Source organism: Podarcis melisellensis, assembly GCF_964234715.1.
Source record: "Podarcis melisellensis genome assembly, chromosome: 1".
In the NCBI taxonomy this organism is placed as follows: Eukaryota; Metazoa; Chordata; class Lepidosauria; order Squamata; family Lacertidae; genus Podarcis; species Podarcis melisellensis.
In genome coordinates this window covers 41575593-41603323 of record NC_138528.1, presented here as the reverse complement: position 1 = coordinate 41603323, position 27731 = coordinate 41575593, and the positions used below count along the sequence as shown (strand labels likewise).

Below are 27731 nucleotides of genomic sequence, written 5' to 3'. Positions count from 1 at the left end.
ATCGGGGGAGGCACATCTGAAGGGCCACAGGTTTCCCATCCCTGAGCTGTAAGTCATGCATTCTGCCCATCCTCTGGCCATCAAATAGTGGCACACAGATTCACGAGCCATTAAATTGTCCATGCAGCTGTAATAGTTGATACAGTTAGCTAGGTAAAGGTAAAGGACCCCTGACAGTTAAGTCCAGTTGTAGATGACTCTGGGGTTGCGGCGCTCATCTCGCTTTACAGGCCGAGGGAGCCGGCGTTTGTCCGCAGACAGTTTTCCGGGTCATGTGGCCAGCATGACCAAGCTGCTTCTGGTGAAACCAGAGCAGCGCACAGAAACACCGTTTACCTTCCTGCCGAAGTGGTACCTATTTATCTACTTGCACTTTTTGGGGTGCTTTCAAACTGCTAGGTTGGCAGGAGCTGGGACTGAGCAACGGGAGCTCATCCTGTTGTGGGGATTCGAACCGCTGACCTTCTGATCAGCAAGCCCAAGAGCAGGGGTAGGCAACCCAAGGCCTGTGGGCCGGAGGCGGCCCAATTGCCTTCTCAATCAGGCCTGTGGACTGTCTGGGAAGCAGCGTGTTTTTACATGAGTAGAATGTGTCGTTTTATTTAAAATGCATCTCTTGGTTATATGTGGGGCCTGCCTGGTGTTTTTTACATGAGTAGAATGTGTGCTTTTATTTAAAATGCATCTCTGGATTATGTGTGGGGCATAGGAATTCGTTCATTATTATTTTTTTCAAAATATAGTCCAGCCCACCACCTGGTCTGAGGGATAGTGGACCGGCCCACGGCTGAAAAAGGTTGCTGACCGCTGTCCAAGAGGCTGTGGTTTAGATCACAGCACCACCTGCATCCCTAACAGTTAGCTAATCTCCAACAAAGCCAGCAAATCCTGGATGTGTTAAAAAATTAATAAGCATTAATTGTTCTGACATGCCCCGGGCTCATTAAAACAGCTTGGTTCCTAACAACAATGAATAACCATTTCTTTAAAAAAGAAAAAAAAATCAGGAATTTTTATTTTTAAAAAATCTAAATCTTAATTTCTACACGTCCGCACTCTTTGAGGTCTGGCTGCTGCATCCCAAGCACCAACCCAGGCAGGAAAAGAAGGTCTAGACAGCAAGACAGGCCTGTTCACAAGGAATGTTTACAAAGAATCAACAAAGGATTTCACCAGTTTCATCATCTGACACAGCCATGAAATTCACGGCAATTATCTTGAAAGTCTCCCATGACATATCTCAACCCTATGTTCTTTAGCTATATTTTGGGGAGAAAAGCAGCCAAGCTCACAAAGAAGGAATTTGCAATGTGTCATAGTTAATAGCTACCCTAAAATCATACCCATGTGGCTATAATTTTGTGAACCAAAATAGGATTGTTATGGGCTGTGCAGTGCTTCCTCTGGTCAGCATAAAGACGGAACCTGCCTGTCCCCCAGAATGTTCACGGTGTTCCTGGTTTTGAGAACAAACACCCTACCAGGACCTTGGTCAATTGACTTGGAATGCAGCCAGGTAATATGGTCCAACCTTCTAGGGACTGAACTATTGACACTTCACCTGCCGCAACCAGCAGCTCAGGAACAAGACCATCTAGCTCAGAATCGCCTATACACTGATTGGCAGCAGTTCTCCAGGATTTCAGACAGGGAACACTCCCAGACCTACCTGAAGATGCCAGGAACAGAACATGGAACCTTCTGCATGCAAGGCAAATGCTCTACCACTTCACCATTGCCCAGTCCTATGCAACAGGTAGCAAGTTGGCACATGAGTCCAAGGGGTGCTGTCAATGTTGCCTGCCAGAAGCATCCCAGCAAAATAAAAAGCTTGGGGGAAAGGAATCATAGAATCGTAGAGTTCGAAGGGTCTCTGAGGGTCATCCAGTCGAACCCCCTGCAATGCAGGAATCTCCACTAGATCCTACATGGCAAATGGCCATCCTACCTCTGCTTACAAACCTCCAAGGAAGGAGCAGTGGCGTAGCGTGGGGGGTGCAGGGGGGGCCGGCCGCACCGGGCGCAACATCTGGGGGGGGCGCACTCGCACTTGCAGCTCTCTACCCCCTGCTAAAATCCACGGGTTAGGGGACACAAATTACTTGCCTTGCCCCGGGTGCTGACAACCCACGCTACACCACTGGGAAGGAGAGTCCATCACCTTCCAAGGATCTGCCAAACAGAAAGTTTTCCTGGTGTTTAGTTGGCATCTGCTTTCTTGCAACTTGAAGCCATTGGTTCCAGTCCCACCCTCCAGAGCAGGAGGGGGGGGAGCTTGCTTCATCTTCCATGGGACAGCCCTTAAGATGGTTGTCGCAATGATCTCAAACTATTCCTACCTCCCTAGCATGGCATTGCTTACACTTTCTCTATGACACTATGATCCACGCCAACCTCAACTGTTTTACAAATAAATGGACCGGCTTTATGGCACTCATACTTGCACCATCAAGCAGTTATGGGTAGACAAGATGTTTTCTGCACCCGAATGGCTGTGTCGTGCATACTTGGTCGCTGGAATGTCAGCAACAAAAGTAGCTTTCAACTCCTGTTTGAAGAGTGAATTTGCTGAGATGTTAACAGCCAGTCAACAGGACTTTCAGGTGAAGCTGCCCTTAAATGGCAGGCAGGTTTTCAAGAAAGGGCCTTAATCTGAACGTATATGAAAAGATGCCCAACCACAGGAATTCTAAGTTCTCTCTGACGAAGTGGCAAGAGAACATTAAGCAGCGCTCATTTAATTGAGTTTACTTCTCTTCCCCTTCCATCTGCTTTACCCAGCAGACTTAAGAAAGCCATTAGCTGTTTGCAAAAAGAAAACATGTTTGCTCATAAGTCCCTGTCCGCCTTCCCACAAACATCCCGCAGCCTCTGAGGAATCCCCAATCACAGAGCAGTCCCAGCCGCGGCAGCTTCCTATTGAGTCTTTTCTAAAAAAATTTTAAAAGCTGAATGACTTCTTAAGTGCCATGGGATCTTGGGAATGCACATTTCCCATAAACCCAGCTTCCAAATATACTGAACTGTCCTGGCACCCGATGAGTCTTCCTCCTTCCTTTCTCTCCCCCTCATTCCCCTTTGATGAGAGTGAGCAGAGATGAATCCCAGATCAACGTATTGCGAAAGCAGCGTTTCTCACTAAGTCTGTTCCTGCCAACTCAGAGATCCAAACTGCACAATAGTCTAATCCTACCCGCAGCACAAAACCATCGCCACCGCAATGGGCCCCTTCCACACATCACCTTCTGAATAGTCAGTAGTGTGCAGCAGGCATGTAAAAAGTCATGTATGTGGGATCAGACACACATTTTCCCACTCTGCACCTGCCCACTGGGAAGCCACAATTGGGCCCACTGCACAAACAGACATCAGACAAAACAATTGATAAGCTAACTGTACATTTTCTTTGAATGCCTTCCATGTATGAATTTTTTATAACACACGAAACAGTTCAACTTTCTACAGTTGCACCCTCAACAATCAAAAACATGCAAAGCTAGTCCCAGACATGGTGCCCTCTATCCACAGAAAGCCAGGCTTGCTTTAATCTGAATTAAAGCTAATTGGAGTTCCTGTGCCCACAAAGTTCTTTTTTCTGCCATTTGACCAAAGCGCTTCTCCTCCTGACCCCTGCTGCATACAGCCATCTCCAAATCACATAAATACTCAGATTTCCCCAGCTTCCTGTCTGGAGTAACGTACAAACCAAACAGCTGGTTAAAAGAGGATCTAGAATCTAGAGAGGAAGCAATTTTTTTCTTGTTGGATAAGGCTGACAGGCTACTTGCCATTTCCTACATCTGTAAATAGGGAAGGGTAATACTCTCTTAAGGAATGTGATTTTTAAAATAAATTTAAAAAGTCAAAAACATTTGAGTTTAGGCAGAAATCTCTCAGTGTATTTTTTTCACCTTAAAAATATTTTTTTAAAAATATACAGAACTTTTGAATACAGACATAGCTTACATGGCTGAATTAGATATAGACATAGAGCATGTTCACAACTTTGAATTTAAACCTATTCAAGCCTGACGTTCAGTGACAACCGTACAGAAGGTTAGTGGCTTGGCAGCCCAATATCAAGTAATTTTGCCAACATTTCATTTCATTTCTTCCCCCAGAGTAAATCACTCAGAAATATCACACATTTGTCCTTGCGTGTTCAAAATGTCTGACTAGCAGTATTAACTGTACAACATATCAAAAAATATACTGGAAATCCCTCTAAGGGCACAAATGTTTGCTATTTATTTGAATCAGTAAAGGGGGGGGGTGGGAACCTTGTGTTTTCCTTCAAAGGCCCAAAACAACACATCCATCAGAGGTCAGTTCACTATTACATCTTCAGCTTTTAAAAAAACACACGCTGCTCTTTTTTGTTTTTAGTTTGCTACTTCAGCCACTGGATCCAGCTGATCAGAAGGGGGCAGCTTGCAAGCTTGCTTGGTTCAAAGTGAGAAAGTCAAGCAGTGACCAGCTACACAACACCCTGGTCCAGTAGTTTCCTGGGCCGGCATGCTGCTACCAGTGCTCAAGACCACTTCAGGCTGCTCACACATACAGTGTTACCTGGGGACTAATTCCCACTGTGAAAGCAGTGAGGCTCACTTCTGAGCAGGCATGAATAGGATTTGCATTGCAGGCTTCCAAGCTCCCCTCTCCTGCTGCACAGTGGACTTAGGGTTACAATTTCCGATGGAGAAATCAATCCCCTTGTCACTGCAGGAACACAGATCAGGTAGCTGATATACACAGCAACTGCCATCCCACAGCAGACAATACACATGTGTGACACATTGTAATGCACATGTTCCAGAAAGGAAGCCATCTTTATCTTTTCCAGGAAAAAAAAATCAACCTTGTGGAACCTCTGACTAATATATTCTGGCGTAAACTCAAGTGTTTATTATACCCGATGCAATAAAGTTTTAAGAGACTACAAGATTCTTTGTGCAGATGCTTTTTCCTGACAAAAAGATTTATGCGCCTGTGGGACAAGAGTACTGTACGAAGTGATGGAAGCGATCAACTATAGAACTAAACGCTATGAGCTACGGAGGGAAAATGCATGTTTTAAAAAACCTGAATATCAGCTATGTCTAAGCACTACAGTGGGTTTTAAACCATGTTCTGCTCTCATTAGATTCTTCAGTAAAATCGTGAATGTTGTCAGCTCATACACTAATGTATTTCAAATCCCTAACAGACAAGTTTAAAAATATAAAAGATTAGGCCTCTGACATAGGTTCAAGAGAGGAGACTAGATTCAAGTCAGGTCCTGGGGAAACTAACCGTGGCCATTTCCAGGTATATATTTCTATAGGAGGATGGTTGTGTTAGCTGCTTCACTGTTCCAATGCTCAGACTACTGGAATCGCTCCTACCATTGTAAAGTCTGCACTTATAGGAATGGTCCTATGGCATTAAAATGCAATTAAAATGCAACTGTTTTATTTCTGGAAGCCCCAGCAGCAGTTGCAACCAACCAAGGAGAACAGAAGTGGCAGAAGGATGGTTTGGGGATTTCCAGACAAAAACAGTGACCAAAGGGTAGCTGTTTCCACTTGCTCTCATTCACTGCTGGGAAGGGGAGGGGGTGTTCACCATTTGCAGTGGGCAGGGTAGAGTCAACCCAAATTGGGAAGGTCAGCATGCAGGCCAGCAGTGATATCAGTGGGGGTTTAGGTCAAAGAATTTAGGACTGGCAGCAATGACAGCTGAAACAGAAGGAAAGTTAAATGAAACTCAAATCTGATGTAACTGGCCTGGGAAAAGGTCAGGAAGAAATACACCAAAGGTTAACTCTCAGAAGCAGCATCGCCATGAGGCCGGAGAAATATGACAAACAGTAACCTCAGGAATGAATTCCTTTCGGGCATGTTTATAGCAAAATATTAACCGGAACACCTCTTCCTTGCTTACAATTTGGAAAAGAATGGTTTAACAAAAGAGGTGCTGAGCAAGCAGTAATAAAGCACAGGGTCAAACAGTGCTATAGCCAGGGCGTTAAGGAACTGGGCATCCTTTTCCACCCCAGATTAGCTGTGACTTGCAAAGGAAGCTTTCCCCAATAGCCCTTTAAACACCATTCAGCACCTGATCCTTCTCTCTGTCCTCGTGTGTACAGAATATAGATTATATAGGTCCTCTCTATGCATTAACTAAGGGGATCTGTATACAAAGAGGTATATGCACAGGGATACAAAGGAAATGCCTCGGGGTACATTTCAGATAGGCTGACATACCTGAGCTCCATTCCATGTGGTTCCCCCCCCACTTATTTAGGGATTAATAAAGCGTATTTGTAAAAACTAAAAACCGGTACAGTTTTCCCTGCTCGAGTCCCAGAGAGCGAGGCGGGGAAGCCAAGGGCCAAGACAGGAGGAGAAGCGTCCTTCATCTCTCGGCCTTTCCGAGTCCACAGCCGAGGGCGCGCGCTCGAGTCCGGGGCGACGGGGCGGTCCAGGCTCCCTGCTTGCTCCAGCGGCCGTCGGGGCTCCCGGTCGGATGGCTTCCCTTGTACTCCGCAGTCGCTGTCTCCGCCGGAGTCGGTGCAGCACGGTGGGGTCGGTCGAGGGATGGGGTTGGCGGGGAGAAAGGTTGTGCCTCCGGCCTCCTGGGCCGGATCGAGTCCCTAGCGCGCCGAGGTGTCGGGCGTCGTCGTGGGCGGCACGGCGGTGGTCAGCGGCCTCGTGGTCTCTCCGGTGCCGGGCGCGAGCGGGCCGGGGTCGGGGCCGGGGGCCGTCCCGGGCGGCTGGGGCGGGGTGTGCGGCCCGCCGCGCACGGGCTGCCAGATGAGGCTGTAGTAGACGGCCAGCACGATGGCGGCCAGCGAGACGGAGAGGACGTAGGCCAGCACGGTGGCCAGGCGCACCCACTTCTTGTTGGTCTTGGCCGCCATGCGCGCCTTCTTGTCCCCGGTGTAAGTGGCCGGCTTGCCCCGCTCCCCGCCCGCCCCCGCCTCCTTCTCCTTCATGGGGGCGCGGCCTTTGGCCCGCTGCTCCACCGCCCTCTCCGTCTTGATGAGGCTCCCGAGCGGGATGGGCCCCGAGGGACGCGCCGCCGCCGCCGATCACATCACGACATGCCCCGGGGCGCCGGGAGAACCAGGCGCGGCTGCTGCTGCTGCTACTGCAGCGGGTGGGCCTCGCAGGCAGGCGGCGGACAGCGGTCGACGGCCTCGGCGGCGAGCTTGCGACGCGCCCGGCTGCAGGGAGGCGGCCGTGGGTGGGAAGCCCGTCGGCGGAAAGGCAGCGTCGCTCGGCCTCGGCCCGCGGCGGGGATGCTGCTGTCGGGGCGCGCGCCTCTTTCGCAGCAGCAGCAGCAGCAGCTGAATCGGCGGCGTCTCGGCGGCGCTCAGCGGCCGGGCTGTGCAGGCAGCGGGTATTAAAGGGGCACGAGCGCCGACGGAGGTGGGAGCGGATGCTGTGGCGCCTTAAAAAGGCAATGCAAGAGCGGGAGGACCACCGGCCAGCCGCGGCTCTGCGCTAGCAGCAGGCCAGGGACCGCCGATCCGCCTTCTGTCCGGGGAGGGGGGAACAGCTCCGGCGCATCACATATTGGGAGGGGGAGCGAGTCGGGGGGCTGCGATCCCCACTCCCATTTCCCTGGGAGGCAGTCTCATTTAATGGAGTCACTACTTCCGAGTACATGCGGTTGGGTCGCGCTGGGGGGCGGGCGGGGCCGGGGGAGACAGGAAGCGAAAGGTACACGCACAGCTGCGATCCTAAACAAATTTGCAATCCTTGGCTATTGAGGCTGGTGGCGTGGGGGGAGTCGCACTGAATGAAATGGGACTTCCTTCCGCACGTCCCTGCATTGCTCCGCGTTGCTCAAAAGTCCTACGCCATTCGAGAGAGAGATCCGCTTCAGACACTAGTTTTCCCTCCTCTAGCTGATATTAGGGTGCGGGCTTGTGGGAATGGTCAAATATCGAGGCTCCTGTCCGTGATCCCGAAGTGGCAGGTATGGAAGAACAAACGGTCAGCGAGCTGCACTCTCCTCCCCACCGGCCTGTGTTGTAATGTCAACATGCGGACTCCCGGATTTTGTCCGAGAAGAACTCCTAAACTAGTTTGGGGGCCCCTTCATCTCACTGTGGACAAAATTTGTGAATCTCATAGCTCCCATTTCACACATTGCAAAAGAAGCCAAGAAAGCCGCTTTTTCAATCTTATCTAGGGATTTTTATACCAATTTTTATACTATTGGGATTTTTATACCAATAGGTGAGCACCTGGAGTCTGGACATTGCAAACATTAGGTGCGTTTGACCGTTTGAAAAACGCCTTCCTTCCTCTAGAAATCTGATCTGCCCTGCCCAAGATGCTGCTGTGTCTAATAGAGAGTCTAGTACCCACTAATGACTTTGGTGGAAGTCTGATTAGCGCCTTGATTGGCATCTGGGTGTGTGATCTTGGTTAGAAATCCAACATTTTGTATTTTTGTTTCATGGGAGCAAGGAATTGAGGGGGAAGAAGCTAGAAAAGTGCTCACTGGTTCCAAACTTTCAAAACAGAGATTTTAAAAACAGGACTGTTAGAATGAAGTCACCTTAAGATGCTCTGTTACTGCCATTTGACTCTTAATGCAGTGATGTGCCAATATGACATGTTGAGAACAAAGGATTGGGATGTAATAATCCCTCTGCTGATTTTATACATATGTGATAGAACTGCCCTTTAATATAGGTATAGTGGATCAAAATACTAAATGAGGTGTGTAAATGAATGACAATACTGTATACCACTTGTCTTATTAGGACCATTTGATCTCTGATCTGCTGGCTGCTGCTAAATTCAAAGTCTTAAAGTATAACTATGTGACAAAAGTTTGAAATGTTGCACAAATACTAACATCCAATAAATTGATGAAATGTCTAGATATAAAAAGCACAGCTGAAACATCTTTGAAATGCAGTTCATGAAGGATACACCTCTATCACTCAGAAGTCCTAAATGGATTTCCAGAATTAATTCATGTGGGTTTCATCTACGTCCTCTTGCTTGCTGACCTGCTTGAGTCTGTGATAGCCTGCTGCATGTTTAGCTTTCTCTAGTGGGTAGAGAAGGCTAAAAAGGTAACAGGGGAGCTTGCTGTTGAGTACAACAGCACACACCTTTAACTGAAAGAAGGGCAAGTCAAGAGCTGATCTTGTAATGGGAAATTTCATATACTTATTACAGTGGTACCTTGGGTTACAGACGCTTCAGGTTACAGATGCTTCAGGTTACAGACTCCGCTAACCCAGAAATAGTACCTCAGGTTAAGAACTTTGTTTCACGATGAGAACAGAAATCGGGTGGCGGCGCAGCAGCAGTGGGAGGCCCCTTTAGCTAAAGTGGTGCTTCAGGTTAAGAACAGTTTCAGGTTAAGAACGGACCTCCGGAACGAATTAAGTTCTTAACCCGAGGTACCACTGTACTTCAAACCATTGATTTGGCTTTTGAGCATGTATAAGCAAATGGCTGAAATAAGTTCAGGGACCTTTATTTACATAAACAGTCCCTGTATCACATGTCAGCAGCTAGTGGCCCTAAATTCTAATCAAGCCCTCTGACTTCCCAGTTGTCAGCTCAGGTGCAAGGGGGCAGCATATTTAAGGAGAGGCCCTTGTTGTCATGTGAATGGCTACCAGTTCCTTTTTGCAGGTGAGGTGGACCCTGGACTTCCGGTTCATGCCATTTCTCAAAGTGACCCTCTGTTTATACAGGAATGACCAACCTTTCTGGGCCCATTTGCAAATCTTGTGGGCATCACACACCCAGAGCAACCAACTACACACCAACCTATTCTATAGGTGACAACAGAATGCACATTTCAAGTCTAATTTCAGTGGGAGAAGAAGACCCTGTGGGCATCAGAGGAAGCCTATGTGTGCCCCTGGGCACAACTTTGGCAGCCCCTGCTCTAGCAAAACATGTTTTGGAAAAGGGCCTTTTGAGCATCTTCCGTTATAGCTGCTTAACACCTCTCATTCTAAAGAACAGCCTTATATTTTCAGTCACCTCGGTCCCATATCATGATGGGAGATCTTTATGTCACCCTAGCCTAGCCAATGCATGTCTGCTCAGATGTAAACTGCAATAAGCTCACTGAGGTTTACTCCCAGGTAACTGCGCACAGGGTGGCAGCCATATGCTGGTATTAAACTACACAGAATAGTTCCACTGAAATGAGTGAACATGACTAAGTTAGGTCCATTAATTGAATACCATCCATAATGACTAATCTGTATGCCACCTTAATCAGTTATTGCCACTCTGTCCTGAAGACGTAGCTTTGCAGCTTCACACAACTTCATAGTTGTGGGAGGCTAATTTGCCATTATAGGCTTGGATTGTTGGCTGACTAAAACAGAACAGTTTTTGCTGTCAGAATGCTATTTCTCCTCCACATTAAAATCCACACAGAAACAAATGCATAAGGGGAAGTGAATGCATGCCTAAACACACATTCATATTAAGGTAAGGTTACCAGATTTTTTTTCCAATGAATCTGGAGACACTTTTCAACTTCAATGGATTTTGTATGGGGACTGATTTGTAAATCTGGGGGCTGTCCCTGGGAAACGGGGACATCTGGTAACCTTATGTTAAGGAAAGTAGGATGAAAAATTAGTGCAATAATAATGGGCAGGGGGGATTTCCCCACTATTAAGATTCTTGTTATTTGAATAACTATCCTACATATGTTCAGCCTCCAACGTTTCCTTCTTGTCTTACAAATCATCTCTCTCTCTCTCTCTCTCTCTCTCTCTCTCTCTCTCTCTCTCACACACACACACACACACACACACTCCCCATCTTTGTGTTCTGGCTGGCTATTGGTGAAGGAAATCCTTATTAAATGGGAATTGGTCTTCCGGTTCCCAGGAGCCCAGCAAATCTGTCTTAAGTGGGCAATGCTATTGAATGGAAGAGAACGAGCAGCACAGTCACAGATGCAGCTATTCTGCAATATAGTAACAGCTGATCGGAGCTCCAGCAGGATATGAAATTACTGGTTTCCAAATTGCACCGCTCATTAAAAGGCTCTGCTGTTGCTCAGCAGCTGATGGGGAAACCTAAAGAAATAAAGTGGATCAGGCATATATGAGGATGCTGGGCTTTGAGCATGGCTTTGAGCAGTGGGAGATTTGGTATGGTGATAGTATTTTCGTGATGCAATACATTAGGGGTGCCTAATGTGGCCTGTGGGCCTTACATGCCCCCCAAGGTTTTTCATGGCCCCCAGAGGTCCCCCTCTATTTTGTCACTGTCAGCGGTTTTTAATTTAATTTAATTTAATTTATTTACTTATTCACCCAACTCCTCTCCGATCTCCTGTGTTCTGAATGTTCTCCATTTGTTTTCCAGGCAATTTGGGACCCAAAATTTCCCTGCTGAAAGGGTTGAAAGTGACAGATCCCTCTTCCTTTGTTGAGAGCTGCCAGTAACTTTCTTGTTTCAACTGCTTCTGCAGCACCCTCTGAGTTTGTTGGAACCCCTGGAACCGTGACACAGAAAAAGCATCTGAGAATCAGCCTCTAGTTCTTTTTTTATATACGTAAAAAAAGGAAAGCTAAAGAAAAAGAGAGACTTCAGAAATCAGAGATTTAGCTCTAGGATGTTTTCCTTAGAACTTGTAGGGTGGAGAGCTGGATCAATGACTTAAGAAGATGTCTGGCTGCCCTGGCAGTTGGGCTTTGGCTTTTCTCTTTGCTGTCAGCAAATCAATGGATGTGTGCTTATATTGATGCCTCTTTGTGATATACTCAGTTGGATAAGGAGATGTGCTTTGAAAATAACTTTGTTTATCCAACAGCAGCTCTAAGGTACCATGTGGGGGATGATGAGCACAATTAACCTTTCTTCTACGCAGGTCCAGGGGACATGGGTTGCAGACAAGAGGCTGGGAATAGGTAAATTGAATCTGCCTGGTGTCAAAAGGCAGGGAGTTCCAAAATGTGGGTGCTGCAAGTATCATGTGGCACCTGTAACAGCGCCAGTTCTGCAGATCAAAGCAGTCAAGTGGGCATATATGGGGTAAGGCAATCTCACAAGACATCTACACTTAGTACACAGATGTCAGGGGCATGGTTAGCCCTCTGGTGGCCTGACATTGAGGGCTGGGCCCAGAGGGTGGCCCTGATTGTGCTTCAGACTGCCAGTACCCTCCATGAAAAGTTGCAAGGAGCAGGGCTTGCGCTTAATTCTTCAAGGCCTGGCATCACTAACCCAGCATATCTCAAGCTCCTGTCCTGGCCAGGTCAGTCCGTTGCAGCAAAAACAAGAGAGGGAGAGAGCGCACCAGCCCTAGGGCGCCATCAAGACCAATGGATTTTGTACAAGATGCAGTACAAGGGAAAGAGGCCTACCAAAAGGTCAAAATGGGGCATGGCTTAGTTACATTCACTTTGGATTACTGCAGTGTGCTCTCCACGTGGCAGCAAATGAGATCTAATTGAAAACAACTGCTCTGTCATCTGTCGGGAACTGTTCACCACAGCCCTGTAAATAATAATAATAATAATAATAATAATAATAATAATAATAATAATTTATTATTTATACCCTGCCCATCTGGCTGGGCCTCCCCAGCCACTTTGGGCAGCTTCCATAGAAACCAAAAATACAGTAAAATATCACACGTTAAAAACTTCCCTGAACAGGGCTGCCTTCAGATGTCTTCTGAATGTCAGGTAGTTGTTTATCGCTTTGACATCTGATGGGAGGGCGTTCCACAGGGCGGGTGCCACTACCGAGAAGGCCCTCTGCCTGGTTCCCTGTAGCTTTGCTTCTTGCAGTGAGGGAACCGCCAGAAGGCCCTCAGCGCTGGGCCTCAGCATCCGGGCAGAATGATGGGGGTGGATATATACATAACTTCAGTAACTGTGTAAAGATCCTTCCAGGTTGTCTATTGTCTCCTACACAGAGAGCTTCTTGTCTCAGAGGTGATTTTCTTGAGCATCAAGTTCTACCTGAGTCCTGGTGTGTTGTATGCTTCTGCTCCTGGTCTTGCTCTCTGCTTCTGGCTCTGAGTTCCTAGCTCCTAAGTCCTTCCCTTGACCCAGCTATGCCAGCATCCATTGTTTCCAGGTACAGTTTAGGGTGTTGGCCGTACTTTGGACCAAGGACACATGAGTGATGTCTTCTCTCATATATGTCTGCCTGTTTTTTGTGATCTGCAGAGGAGTCTCTTCTCTGCATCCCAGCAGTGATGGGAGTTGTGACTTGCTGGGATTTGGAAAAGGGCCGTTTCTGTGTCTAAATTATGGCTCTCCCCACCTTGGAAGGTCAGTCTGGTCCTTCCCTTCCAACCTTCCACTGTCTTATTGATTTTATTCTGGCAGGCTTTTGATCTGCTGGCAAGATGAGTTATAGCGGTGTGGTTCCTTATTTTTAAGCTGTTTTTAATCTGGTGTCTTGGGATTATTGTTTTGCTTATGTACTAAGTTTCCTATGTCGGATGGAAGATTTGATCCATTCTTAATCTCTTGTTGTAAGCCAGGGGCTAGAAAATATTTGTTTAGCCCAAGGCTGCATTCCCTTCTGGGCAACCTTACAAGAACCACATGCCAGTGGTGGGTGAGGCCACAAATTTAAATGCCCCCATTGTAGAGCAGGCTAGCTTCTACACACTCAAATATCCCACTCTTTCCTACAGCCACACAAGCAAAAGATACTACCAGAGTTCCATGACACATTCCAGGCAGCCTGGGGAGAGTTCTGAGAGTCAGGCATAGAGACCTGGGTAGCTGCATTTGACCCCCGAGTCCTGTTGTAACCTGTACTTATGGTACTGAGTTTACACTATAAGGATGGGGATAGTCAGTGGCATAGCGTGGGTTGTCAGCACCCGGGGCAAGGCAAGTAATTTGCACCCCCTAACCCGTGGATTTGCGCCCCCTAACCCTAACCCCCAGATGGTGCGGCCGGCCCCCCCTGCGCCCCCCACGTTACGCCACTGGGGATAGTGCATAGTGCAGACGACGACTGAAATTCAACCACCTAATAGAGTAAACCAGCACTTAAGTATTCAAAGTCATGCATATGCAAGCAAAACATTAAAAAAAATAAATCTATATTTTACGATTGAGAAAATGGAACTGGAGATATAGAAAAGGCTGCTAACCTGGACTTTGGTTTGGTATTGATCGCAGGTACAAACAGAAATGGCACTGAGCTTGGGTTACTATGGTACAAGAGTTTACAGATCCCTGCTCAAACAAGACACAGCATCTCCCCGACAGAAACTTCCTGTCTCTGCCCAGGCAGTGTGGATCGTTGTCAATCTAGCAAAAGCCCAAAAAATCATTTTTGTGTTAAAGACTACAAAACACCGTGTGGGAAGAACTGACAGTACAATTTCAAACAAATCCAAGGATTTTGTTGCTGAGATTCATAGAAAGAAGAAAATACATAGAATTTATTGAAAGGGATTTTTGCATTGCATAAGTCACTGGTGCCAATTTTTTTTTGGGGGGGGGGAGGCTGGGTGTCTCCGCTCCCAGAAAATTTCCACTGTGGGTGCCCAAGCACATCTACGGCCATAGTGGGCCCAGCAGAAGCAGAGGCCCTGGCCCAGTCGCTTCCACTGCAGCATCAGACAGTCAGCAGAGGCAAGGCGGCAGGCGGTTTGCGCACAGTGCATGCGCCATGACATCATGACTTCACACACACAATAGCAAGAGTGACATGGTGAGTTCTTGGGAGGAAAAAGAGGTCATAAATGGAAGAAATAAGAGGGGTGTGTTTTGGTTTTAAATAAGAACCCTCCACATCCGTTAGAGCCTAACGATTAGGAGTTTGTGAAGGCAAAGCTGAGGTAAATCCCTGGCGCTGATATTCCTGGACAGTTCTTAACACAAAGATCACCTAGAAAATAGCAACACACTTCTCTTGCCTTTAAAAAATAAATAAGATGTCCTGAACTGTGAACCCAACTGTCTTCACATTATTAGAATGGAGCTCTGGGGGTCATGCAATGCTCAACAACTGTGGGTCTTTGGCAGCGAAAGAAGCAGGCAGTTTGAACCCCCTGAGGGGTTCCTTTACCCTCATTAACCTAGCTTGAAATGCAGCAAAGGGATGCAGACTAGACTGCTGTAGGAATTATTCTGTGCTCATAGAAGCTCAGCCGCAGGATTCATATTGCTGGCCCCTGGCAGTGGTGTGCCTTCCAAAGGGTAATTACAGTCTCTTGAGCAGCGATCACTCATTTTTACTGGCTATAAATACGCTGCCTTTACAGAGAATCACTTCATTCTTGTACTACGCACGGACTTAAAGTCACGCTGTGTGCCTTCTAATTTTCACCCCATTGTGTTCCTTCAAGTTCAGCCTCTTTCCAACTGCAGAACTGGGACCAACCCTTCACTGCTTAATTTTGAGGCGAGGGGCGGGGGTTGCCCTAACGCTACGGATTTTTCTTTTAATATGTTCATCCTCTTCCTTCTCTGGTTTTATTTATTCCTGCAAAAATAAAATAAAACCACATTTTGCCCTCTGATTCCCACACCCCATTATACTTTAGCTTATAATTGCTTCTTGAAGGAAATATTTTCTCACACAGTGCAGTCCCCCCCAGTGTCTCACAGGAAAAAGTACAGTCTCTGGCTACACCTTCCCTGTATATTTAAAACACTATTATACCATTTTATAATAGCCATGGCTATTATAATCATGGCTCCTGCTGCATGCAAGAATCCGGACAACTGTAGTTTGTTAAGGGTACTGAGAGTTGCTAGGAGACACCTATTCTTCTCACAAGGCTACAGTTTTCAGAGTACAGTGGTACCTTGGGTTAAGTACTTAATTCGTTCCGGAGGTCCGTTCTTAACCTGAAACTGTTCTTAACCTGAAGCACCACTTTAGCTAATGGGGCCTCCTGCTGCCGCTACGCCACCACTGCACGATTTTTGTTCTCATCCTAAAGCAAAGTTCTTAACCCGAGGTAATATTTCTGAGTAGCGGAGTCTGTAACCTGAAGCGTATGTAACCTGAGGTACCACTGTAGTTTATCAGCCAACCGTTTATCAACCAACCAATCAACCCCTCTTTCCAGGGAACTCTGAGAATTGTAGCTCTGAAAGCAGAATAGGGACTCTCTCTCAGCACCCTTAACAAACTGCAGTTTCCAAGATTCTTTAGGGGAAACCATGACTGTTAAAGTGGTATCCTAGTGCTTTAAATGTATGGTGCCTCTATACCCTACAAAACTCTCTATCTTGTATGGTCAGTGGGCAGGTGAGGTGGGAACATTCTTTCTTCCTTAACCCCCCCCCCCCAATACACAGGAAAACAACAGGATATGGCAATGTGGTGTAGCTTGAAAGAAGAGCCTCTCCAGTAGGTCTAGCTGGGTTGTGGGGGGTGGAAAGGGACACGGCCGTCCTTTAGGGGTCCTGGTCCTAAGCCAAAAGAGATTTTTCCAGAGGAGATTTCCCCCAAAGTAAAGGCACGAAGTAGCCTCTTGGTAGGAAAAGCATGGGCACTGCCCAGTCTGACAACGAAAGAGCTTTTTGGAATCCCTTGGGCTTTCAAAACTTTTAGCAGTTGTGCACTTCACAAATGTCAAAATGTGCAAAAAGTGACCTCTCCCTGTCTCTGCAAAGTGCTTGTACTGGAAAAGCAGGTGACTGCACTCAGAATAGGTTTACACTTTTCAGGCTTCAATCCTATGCTGTCTATGAGGACAGACTTCTGAGTAAACCTTCCGATCAGCAAACCCAAGAGGCTCAGTGGTTTAGACCACAGTGCCACTGCGTCCCAACTGGAGAATAAAGGAGATGGCAAACTGGAGAATAAAGGAGATGGTAAATCAGAAGCAGGTTGGTCTGCAGGGTTGGTCCAACCTATTTTGCCCTGTGTCAAGGCAGAACCTCTTGCGGCTGCACCTCCTAGCACCAGTAGCTGCTACTTTACAGAAGGTTTTGCAAAGAAGCCTCCACAAGTCTCTTGAAGCTTTGTCAAGAAGCTGCTGGCAATGGCAGCTCAAGCGGCATAACAGTAGCTGGCAAGGGAAGCAGCTTGTTCTGGCAGCTTTGCAGGGGGGTGGGCAGGTGGTGGTGCTTGTTCTGCTTGTTCTGCTGCCCACTACCTGAGACGAGTGGGTCTCATGCTAGAGCTCATAATATTTGAACCATGGTTCCTAATAGGGACGCGGGTGGCGCTGTGGTGTAAACCACTGAGCCTTGGGCTTGCTGGTCGGAAGGTCAGCGGTTCGAATCCCTGCAACAGGGTGAGCTCCTGTAGCTCATTCCCAGCTCCTGCCAACCTAGCAGTTCAAAAGTGCAAGTAGATAAATAGGTACCGCTCTGGCGGGAAGATAAACGGCATTTCTGTGCGCTGCCCTGGTTTCGCCAGAAGCAGCTTAGTCATGCCACATGACCCGGAAAAACTGTCTGTGGACAAACGTTGGCTCCCTCGGCCAGAAATGCAAGATGAGCCCTGCACCCCAGAGTCATTTGTGACTGGACTTAACTGTCAGGGGTCCTTTACCTTTCCCCCCTAATATTTGATAATATCTGAACTGGGGTTAGCACAAAATATTAAGCAAGAAAAGGGAATTGTTCCACCTGTTCCACTGAGCATAAGCTGGATGTAGTGATCCATGCTACAAAGACACAAGACATCCAGCCGCCACTCACAAGCTCGATGTGTTTGGCAAAGGCATTGTCTGAATGAGGTGCACATCCCAGTGGCGTAGCGTGGGGGGTGCAGGGGGGGCCGGCCGCACCGGGTGCAACATCTGGGGGTTAGGGTTAGGGGGCGCAAATCCACGGGTTAGGGGGCGCAAATCACGGGTTAGGGGGTGCAAATTACTTGCCTTGCCCCGGGTGCTGACAACCCACGCTACGCCACTGGCACATCCACATGGAACCGTGTGTCATGGTGCTCCTAAACCTGCTCACCGGCTCCTCATAGATGGAGCAGGGAGGTGATTGGGTGTACTTATCAATCTGACTCTCTATTTGCATATATTATCATACACAGAAGTGACTCATCATCCAGTGTCTTAAAACGGTACTTTGTAAAGCAGTCCCCAAGGGAACCCAACGGAAGTGATTAAGGTTTATGCAACCAAGATGTTATTTTGCTGAGGTGTTATTCTTTTCAGAAAGAATTGCTGCATAACTGCTTTTTTTTTTTTACACTGTTTGTTCTGCTCAGCATTGTTACCTAATATGAAACTAACCTCTTTTCAAGGCTAAATTTTCCCTGAGAAAAATAGCAAGATGAAAAACATGCTGTGGCAATTACGTCCATGCAGAGCCAAACATGGGAAAACTTTGTAAAGTGTTTACATTACTGAATAGTCTTGTTGATTACAATTCTGAGGTGGCGTGTTTACCAGTAATACACCAATAATGCCAGAAATGAGGGAGCTGTAGCTGCTGAAGCCTGAGTCTCCATTGCAGTGCAATCCTGTCCAAATTTACTCAGAAGTCCATCCCACTACGTTCAGTGGGGTTTTCTCCAGGCAGGAAGGGGCAGGTCTGCCAATTCCAGTTTCTGAGTTTTCAGTTCATTTTTCCACATTTCACCAACAGTTTGTGAATTTTCTTTCAAAGTCCTAATAAAATTTTATCAGCGTTCTAGTTCAATGAACGTTTTTTGCAAGCACGTTTGCCTCGTATGATGCATTTTTGTGCTATTTTCACCAATGTATGTGTTTTTATGCACCCTTCCCCCTAACATGCACCGCTTTTGTACACATGATTTGGTTGCAGAACTGCATTGCAAAATTTGGAGAAGTGCAAATATATTTGTTTCGGTTCGCCTATTGTTTCAGAGAGTGTGAATTAGGAAATTTGCATTAAAATCCAAACCCCAGCCAAATTTCTCTCCCATCCCTGTTCTTGTTTAGTCGTTTAGTCGTGTCCGACTCTTCGTGACCCCATGGACCAGAGCACGCCAAGCACTCCTGTCTTCCACTGCCTCCCGCAGTTTGTTCAGACTCATGTTTGTAGCTTCGATAACACTGTCCAAGCATCTCGTCCTCTGTCGTCCCCTTCTCCTTGTGTCCTCAATCTTTCCCAACATCAGGGTCTTTTCCAGGGAGTCGAGTCTTCTCATGAGGTGGCCAAAGTATTGGAGCCTCAGCTTCACGATCTGTCCTTCCAGTGAGCACTCAGGGCTGATTTCCCATCCCTACTCCCAGGTAAATGTGCAAAAGATTGCAGCCCTAGTCTTTCCGTCTGCTCTGCTGTCCCATCTACAACAGAGGGCAGGATGCTAGATTTGCACAACTGCAAGAGAGGAAGATGGACCAAAGAAATAAGGGAGGAATGGTGGAATCAGAAAGGAACAGAGCACCTTGCTCTTCTTCTTTTTTCTTCTTTTTCTTTTTTGAAATAGTTTTTATTTGGTTTTACAAGTATAAAATTATAACAATACCATCATACATTTCCACATTTGCAGATTCCTCTGGATCTCTGGATTTCCCACCTCCATGGGTCCTATTATTAAACCTTTTCTACTGCATCTTTTCCAATAATCTATATTTTATATCATTCCATTGTCTCCATAGTACTTGCTACATTGCAAGTGTTACTATAATCCTGCTAGGGTTTTCATTTTATTGTATTTTTAATACACATTTTGTTGGAAGCCACCTAGAGTGGCTGGGGAAATCCAGCCAGATGGGTAGGGTATAAACAATAAATTGTTGTTGTTGTTGTTGTTGTCTGCTTACAGTGGTCTCCAAGATAAATTATAAATTGCCCCCATTCTTTGTTAAAGTTCTGGTCTTCTTGATTCCTGAGCTTTCTGGTCAACTGCCATTTCAGCATAGTTCAACAATTTGATTTGCTGTTCTCTGGTAGGGACTTTATGTTCTTGCCATCTCTGGGCTAATAGCATCTGGACAGCTGTTGTATACATAAAAAAGTCTTTTCTGCACCTCACTCTTCAAGACAGCCAAGCTACCAATATTAAACGTTCCTCTACCTGAGAGCATGGTCACACCTTTATCCATTGTGATATGGAAATTGCCACCATGTTATGAAATGAAGAGATTTTAACAAAGCCCAGCTTGGGAAGAAAGATATAAAAATTCCAGAAAGTTACACTTCTGCACTGTATCAGGTTTGGCCAGGCTCCTATGGCATAGCATGCTTGCCTAATGGTTTATCTAGTTCTCTTAGAACCTGATTTATATGTTTTTTTATTTTTTATGATTTTCAATTTTATACATTTCAATAATTTTACAATCGTTTTAACATTTCAAAATTTGACTCCCCCCCTTTCTGCGGTGCCTTAAATTTATTTTTTATATTTTCTGCATATTCCAAATTAGCTTAACAACTTAATCATTTATTCATCTATTTTAAATGTATACTCTTATAAAACTGCAGGTTATTACAATAATCCTGCCAGTGTTCTTATCTGTTTACAGTTTGTTTGTAAATATTCAATAAACCATTTCCATTCTTTTTTAAAATCTGATTTTTGTATTTATCCCATACTCTACAGATTTTTCCTAGTTATATGATTTGTAAATCCTTTATGCACTTTCACCTTTTCATACTATAAATAAGTGTGCCAACCGAAAATATTATCATAACCTTCTAAATCTAAAATATGTGAATTCTCCAATGTCATCCATTCTCTTAAATGGGAGAATTTAATTTTGTTTTCAATGATTGTTATAGCAAGTGTTTTTTTCTTATAGTGGCAAGAAGCTGCAGCGCCAGCAGGGCAGGCAGGGAGCTGCAAATGGATGTTCTTTGCACCAGAAAGATTCACACCCATTTGAAAAACAGTGTGATAAGAGCTTTTAAGGGAGTACACCGCCTTCTTACAGTTATACCGCCAAGTGCTACCAGATGGGAAGAAACACGAGCAGCCCATCAGAAAAACTGAGTGAGGTAAAGACATCTAGAGAATTAGAGGTTATATCAGAGAGCCATTTTATGTCTAGGAGAGACAAGGAACAACTTTTGCAAGCATCTGAGGTAGAGGCAACATCAGGGCAGGGCTTTGGAGTAGATGTCCAGTGTTTCACGCAGCAGAACTAAGCAGGATAGTTCCCAAATGTGGCATGGGTTATCAAATTTTGAAGTGAGCGAAGCAATCCACTCTACGATCTAAAGAGAGCCCCCCTCATAAAACTAGAGACTGCAGAGTCAAGAATCACCTAAATAATCTGAGACTATGGCACATGATTTCGCTTTTTGTCCTTTCTCCAGCAGGTGTAGACTTTCTTGTTCCAACTAGCTTTTAATGAAAGAGTTGGTGCCATGCTTTTTTAAAAAAATTAATAAATTGTAATTATTGGTGTCATTTAAATAGATTTTATATATGTATATAGTTTTAATTCTGTCAATGTTTAATAGTTTTTCAATTATTGTTTTCTCTGTGTTTGAGTGGTTTTCATTTTTATCGGTAAACTGCCTTGAGTCCAGTCAGGGGGGGGGGAGTAATAGTAATAATATTAAAAACTGTGAAAGTGTGGGGGACTACTGTTATGATGACTATTTTATTATTAGGCTGTCTGACAGTATGCTTTTTATTATGTTTTTATTATTGGTGTTCTGTAATGAGTTTTTAATGTTGTATACCACCGTGGGATCGGTTGATAAAGTGTGGTATATAAATTGAAATAATAATAATAATAATAATAATAATAATAATAATAATAATAATAATGGTATAGTTTTTACAACAGAAGATGGAGAAGTTGAGTAGAGCACAAAGCAATGCAGTTCTGCACAACTGAGGCCTCTGTTTCCAGTAACATCTATGAATGTCTTGCATTTTATTGCCTATTGCAGAGGGAGATTGAGGTTATATATGTGAAAGTGCAGTGTTTAGGAAATATGTAGGGCCGTTTTGGCTTAGCATCTCATTGGCTTAAGGCCATACACTGCAAATACACTTTCCTAGAATTTCTCAGGTCGGCAATGAGAAGCAAAGGTAAGGTCATGCTAACCCAGCATTAATTCTGGGCTGCGTATGTACAGTGCAGCAAGGGTGCCAACTTGAATAAAATATTGGGGAGGGGGCCACATAATTGATCACAAGATGTGGTGCACACACACCATTTGAATGGCAATGCCCATCAATTTTTTGGGGGGGAGAACCTCCTCAAATATTCAATGGGGGGGCGAAGTGACCTCAGCCCCTAGGCGTTGGCTCCCTTGCAGAACAGAGATGTGGACTTCCTGTACCCTGGCACCTTAGGAGAGTCTGTTATATGCTGTCATGGTAGTGTATGTAATTTCACAGGTCAGCCACTAGATGCCAATATTTCATGCAACTGTTGAAAATCAAAAAACGTAAAAGGGAAGGTTTTACTTGGTATTTAGCCAGGTATCCTCAGAATACAGTGGTACCTCGAGTTAAAAACTTAATTCGTTCTAGAGGTCTGTTCTTAACCTGAAACTGTTCTTAACCAGAAGCACCACTTTAGCTAATGGGGCCTCCTGCTGCCACTGCGCTGCTGCTGCACGATTTCTGTTCTCATCTTGAAGCAAAGTTCTTAACCTGAGGTAATATTTCTGGGTTAGCGGAGTCTGTAACCTGAAGCATATGTAACCTGAGGTACCACTGTACTTCATTGCAACACTTACAGTCAAAAACGCCAAGGTACCACTGTACTTTGAATGAGAGAATTAAAAGGGAGTGTTGCCGGTATAACTGTAGAACATAGGGGAGAGGCCAAAATCTACATGAGTTTGTGACGTACAGAAGAAGTGTTGTCATTAAATGCACCTCTAAGGCAGGGAATGCCTTAGCAGCCATTGTTCCTCTCTGCTCCTTTCCTTTGCTATGTTCCCACACCTGGAGCCCAAGCATCAAGTAGGAGAGAGGGTAGAACCACATCTCCTTCTTTACGGGTGATAATTCCAGCAGGGCAGTTATATTAGACCCTTATAGAAAATGAAAGAGTCACCTTTCGAACTCACTGTTGACAATTATTTCATAATACAGTACTAGAACTTGGGACCATCCAATGAAGCTGAATGTTGAAATGAGTTGGGACAGACAAAAGAAAGTCATTTTTGTTGGGAATCACCCAGACAGAAATTCCTAGGTGTCAGCAAAGGTTATTTATGTATGCCACTACTGCGGCCCGTGTTTTGTTAGCCCCCCCCCAAATGGAAAATGAGCAAAGTCCCAACTAAAGAAGAATGGCAACTTAAACTGATGGAATATGTGCAGCTTGCAGACTTAACATATAGAATAAGAGAACAAGAAGAGCATAGGTTTAAAGAAGATTGGAAAATGTTTATTGAATATATGGGGGGAATTATGTACACCTGAAAACATTGGCAGCATTAAAATAAATTCAACAGTGCAAATAAGTTTTGATGGATGTAATAATGGAATACTGAATGTTTTATTTTATGTAAAATATGCAGGAGTTTATGTTTTGCAAAATGAACCATGGAAAGAGAAGAAGGAAAGTCATTGATATTTCAAGGTTGTTTCAATGAATATTCTAAACTGTAAAACAGAACATTTAATAAAAATGATATATGTTTGGGTGTGCGCACGTTTGTGTGTCCTTCTTTGCACAGTGTATAACTAAACCACAGAATTCGCTCCCTCTAGAAGTAGCAACGGCCACCAATTTGGATGGTCCCAAGTTCTCGTATTATGAAATAATTGTCAACAGTGTGTTCGAAAGGTGACTCTTTCATTTTCTATAAGGTTGTCTGGAGGAGTCATGAGTCCATGTCAGTTTATTCCACAATAAATCCTTTCAACGTTAGGATGCCACAATCTTTTCCAGTTGAATTTAAGGTTAAGGCTCGCTGCAACCTGGCAGCCCTCCTCAGAGGGACCGCATCTAATGCAAGACTTTTGAACGGAAATCTTCCTGGGGGGAAACTAATTATAGGCAAGATGTGGCAGATCAACTCCTGCATTTTGGAATGTGCAATGCCCATGGATTTCAACATATCCAAACCTTTCTACGTGGTTCCACAAATTCTTCTTTCTCTTCCTATTGGTTAAGACTGTAATTGTCTCACAGCAGAAGGGAAACCTAAGAGTTCAGTTATACAAGAGGAAGTAGGTCCAGATTCCCATCACCTGAACACAGGTGGGGAACTAAGCAATGTGTGTAGGTCAGGGTATGTTGCAAGCCCAACTTTCCTTCTGAGTTTCAAGGTCAGTAGTGCATTTTTTACAGCTAATACAAGCAGCCACAAGAGCTTATTTGTGCTGCTGCACCTCTCCTAATCTAGCTTGCTTTCCCCCCTCACCCATGTTGAAGTAACATTCAAGTACCTTTCTGCCAGCTTCTGTATGAAGAATTGAGAGGAAACACCATCTTGTCTTTCACCTCAGGCAGCGAAAGGTCTTGGACCAGCCCTGAAAAAGAGAGAGGAACTGCAGATGGGAGAAAGGTTTACAGTGACTCCAGAGGAACATTTCTGTGTGAACTGGCCTTTAGGAGCCAAGTGTTATAAAATGTTCCAGACGGTGATTGGTCTTTTGCTTCTGATTATAGCCAGAGAATGGACAGAGAAACCTCCCTATATTGTTAATGTTGCAATGATTTCCCACAAATAAATGAATCAGCAATATTCAGAGCTGTGCCATAGACTCTTAAAACTGTTTCCTCCAGATACAGCCCAGTTTTCACTATACTATACAGCTAAAGCATAACAGCTAATCTCTGACTTTAAGATATTTATATTGTTTAGTTTTGTGTATAATTGTTGTAAACTGTTCTGATATATTTGTGTGTGTGATTATGCTACCAGGTTTCATAAAAAGTGATTGAAAGATGTGTGGCAGTTTCATCCTCATTTTCTCACACTCACAATGGGTAAAATAACACTTTTGCATAAGGGAGGATTTTTATGAAATCTCAGTTTGTATATGGAAATCACTTAGATAGCAAGTTGGCGGTTTGAGCAAACCTCCTGTTTGCTGTAGTCAAAAAGGCAAAATGTTTTTACATGCTTCCTTTTGATGCAGTTTGCTCCTCTCTCCTGCTGTTTAGTCACCGCAATGTGTTCTGCCAGTGCATAAAACATTGCACTGGAAATATTCCAGGCTACACTTAGGATGGCTTAGACATTAGGCCAGATGAGGCAGCATGTCCCAGATGGTAGATGATTTTAAAGGGTAAGAAACTGTCATGAATTCGTTTTCAAATTACATTTTGTAATTACCATGAAAGTACCAGGTCACACAATTAATATGGATCTGAAGGTCTTGTGCAACTTTTCTGTGATCAGGAAGTGATGGGAAAATTTACTGGAAAGTGTGGGATAACTCTTGCTCTGATGCAACATCATTTAACCTCCCTACAAACAAATCAGGTTGACTCTTGTTAAATAGCTGGCTTTAGTCTAATCTCTGCAACTAAATCAGGATGAATGCGTAATAGAAATAGGTTGCCTTAAAGCACACACAGTTCACACTGCAAAATGTGGCCATTTGATAGCTGGGAAAATGCAATATCACAATAAAAGCACATATGCTAAAACTGGAACAATACAGAGAAGTTACAGATAGGTAGCCGTGCTGGTCTGCCACAGTCGAAACAAAATAAAAAAATTCCTTCCAGTAGCACCTTAGAAACCAACTAAGTTTGTTATTGGTATGACCTTTCGTATGCATGCACACTTTTTCAGATACACTGTATAAAAGAAGCATTACCTTTGAGAAATAATAATAATAATAATAATAATAATAATAATAATAATATGATGATGATGATGATGTCTGGACCCTTGCAACAATGAGCAATACAGGGATTCATAATGCAAAGATATACCTATCTGCTCAGAAGAAAATCTCATTAAGTTCAATGGGAGTTACTTCTAGGTCACTGGGGTTATGCTTATTCTGTCTGTTAGATATTGTTCATAAACAGGGCCAACCCAACCATTAGGCAGAGCAAGACAGCTGCCTCGGGCAGCAGATTTTGGGTGCCATGGAAAGACAGCAAATGGTTTGCTGCCTAATTTATTATCACTGTATTTTGCTACCATGGAGGAGGGGTGTTTGTGGGATGTTCTACCTCAGATGCTAACATAACTTGGTTGACCTTAGATACTACGCACCTTGACTTTGGGTTGGGGAGGGGGCACCATTTCCTACTGTGCCACCGGCAGTGAAATGTCTAGCGGTGACCCTGTCCATATAATATTGAAAGCAGAATAGAGAGCCATTTTTTAAAAATTCAGTTGTACATTCTTGTCCATGTGGGCCTCCCATACTCTGAAACATAGTTTTAGCTACCATTCTTTAGTGTCATTTGTGAAAAGACTTTGTTTTACCCCAAATAGTTCTCACTGCTAGTGAGATATTTTGGTACCAACAAGTCCCCACCCCACACCCACCCCTAAGTTTCCAGGCATAGCTGTGCGCGTGTTTGTGTTGTGCAGATAATACCACTCCCTTAGCTTTTTAGGGAGGAAACGTTACCAAAACAACAGCTTTGAAAAGGAACTCTGAAATCCTTCAAGCCCTTTTGAAATACTTTATGAATCAACTGTAAAGTGGAGAGGAGGGAAGCAGAAGCACTTATGAGGAAGTTCATAACAGGAAGCCCTTGCTTGTGGGTTTCTGCAAGGAACAGCCTGCTAATCAACTCCGCCTGCCCACCCCACATTCTCTGGGCTGTTGGCTTCCCAGAGCTCACCTGTTTCTTCTGGAAAGCTGATAATTTGCCATGCAGATCAGCGTCTCTGCTTTCAGTTTGTGGAGCCATCCTGGTGTTTTCTCTGGCCTATAAAGCATCTCTGGCTCCTGAAGCAACGGAGAGCGTTATGTGAGGAGATCTAGAGAGACAGGAAGGAGGCGGCAGCTGAGAACAAGAGTCCTACAAGCCAGGACCTGAATGCCAAGATGTCAGTGCTTACCCCTATTTTGACCCCCCCTGAGGTGAAGGAGTACATGTCCAGAGGTGAACGCTTTATCAAGTGGGATGATGTGAGTACCATGGTTTTTAATTCACCCTGGTTTGGGGCTCTTGAGAAGCAGGAAGTGGAAGGGTTCTAGACATAACTACCCAACTGTGTGAGTAAATCTCTCCTTCTGTGGTTGAGGGCAATAAATGAATGTTTGCATGTGGTAAGATTTAGGGGGAAGCAAGGAGTGATGAGTAAAAAAGAGGAAAACATTGCAAAGTAATTATAAAGTTGTAATGGGCCCACTCCTGCATTTTTATTGTGCATGTGAGATATTATTATTATTATATTCCAGCCATCCTATGGAAGGCACTGCTATGAAGTGTGGAGGAATAGTATCTATCATCTATCTATCTATCTATCTATCTATCTATCTATCTATCTATCTAATCTATCTATCTATCTATCATCTATCTATCTATCATCTATCTATCTATCATCTATCTATCTATCTATCTATCTATCTATCTATCTATCTATCTATCTATCATCTATCTATCTATCTATCATCTATATCTATCTATCTATCATCTATCGTCTATCATCTTCTTCATTTAATATCTATCATCTTCTTCATTCTTCAAGCTTAATCTGTTGAATACCCCAAGTAAATCATATATCAAATAAATAACTATAAATATAACAACATTGAACAAAGAGCAACAGGCCATGTTCATACGAAAGAGCTGATCACCAGCCAGTCAAAACAAATGTAAGTTTTGACAGTTCTGTAAATAACAAGTGATAAACGTGAATCTGCCCTGGGAAGAATAACATTAAAGAGGCCGCGGTTCTGCAAATTCATCCAATTATCTGTGAGATCTTTCAAAAGTAAGTCAACCACAGTCTTCGTATACGCTGCATTATC

General features: G+C 44.6%; 2 protein-coding genes across 3 annotated transcripts in view; one reads left to right on the top strand and one right to left on the bottom strand.

Moving 5' to 3' along the window:
• Positions 1–3877: 3877 nt before the first annotated feature.
• Positions 3878–7635, bottom strand: INAFM2 (InaF motif containing 2). The gene has a single exon (XM_081927558.1). The coding sequence runs from the start codon at positions 6974–6976 to the stop codon at positions 6635–6637; it is 342 nt and encodes a 113-aa protein (XP_081783684.1). The 5' UTR covers positions 6977–7635; the 3' UTR covers positions 3878–6634.
• An 18874-nt stretch (positions 7636–26509) lies between these two features.
• PLCB2 (phospholipase C beta 2) overlaps positions 26510–27731 on the top strand; it is a 55088-nt gene continuing 53866 nt past the window's right edge. For both annotated transcript variants that reach the window (XM_081886487.1, XM_081886490.1), the window contains exon 1: positions 26510–26885. In XM_081886487.1, the coding sequence (XP_081742613.1) occupies positions 26802–26885 (84 nt within the window). In that variant the 5' untranslated portion in view covers positions 26510–26801. The remainder of the gene's footprint in view (positions 26886–27731) is intronic.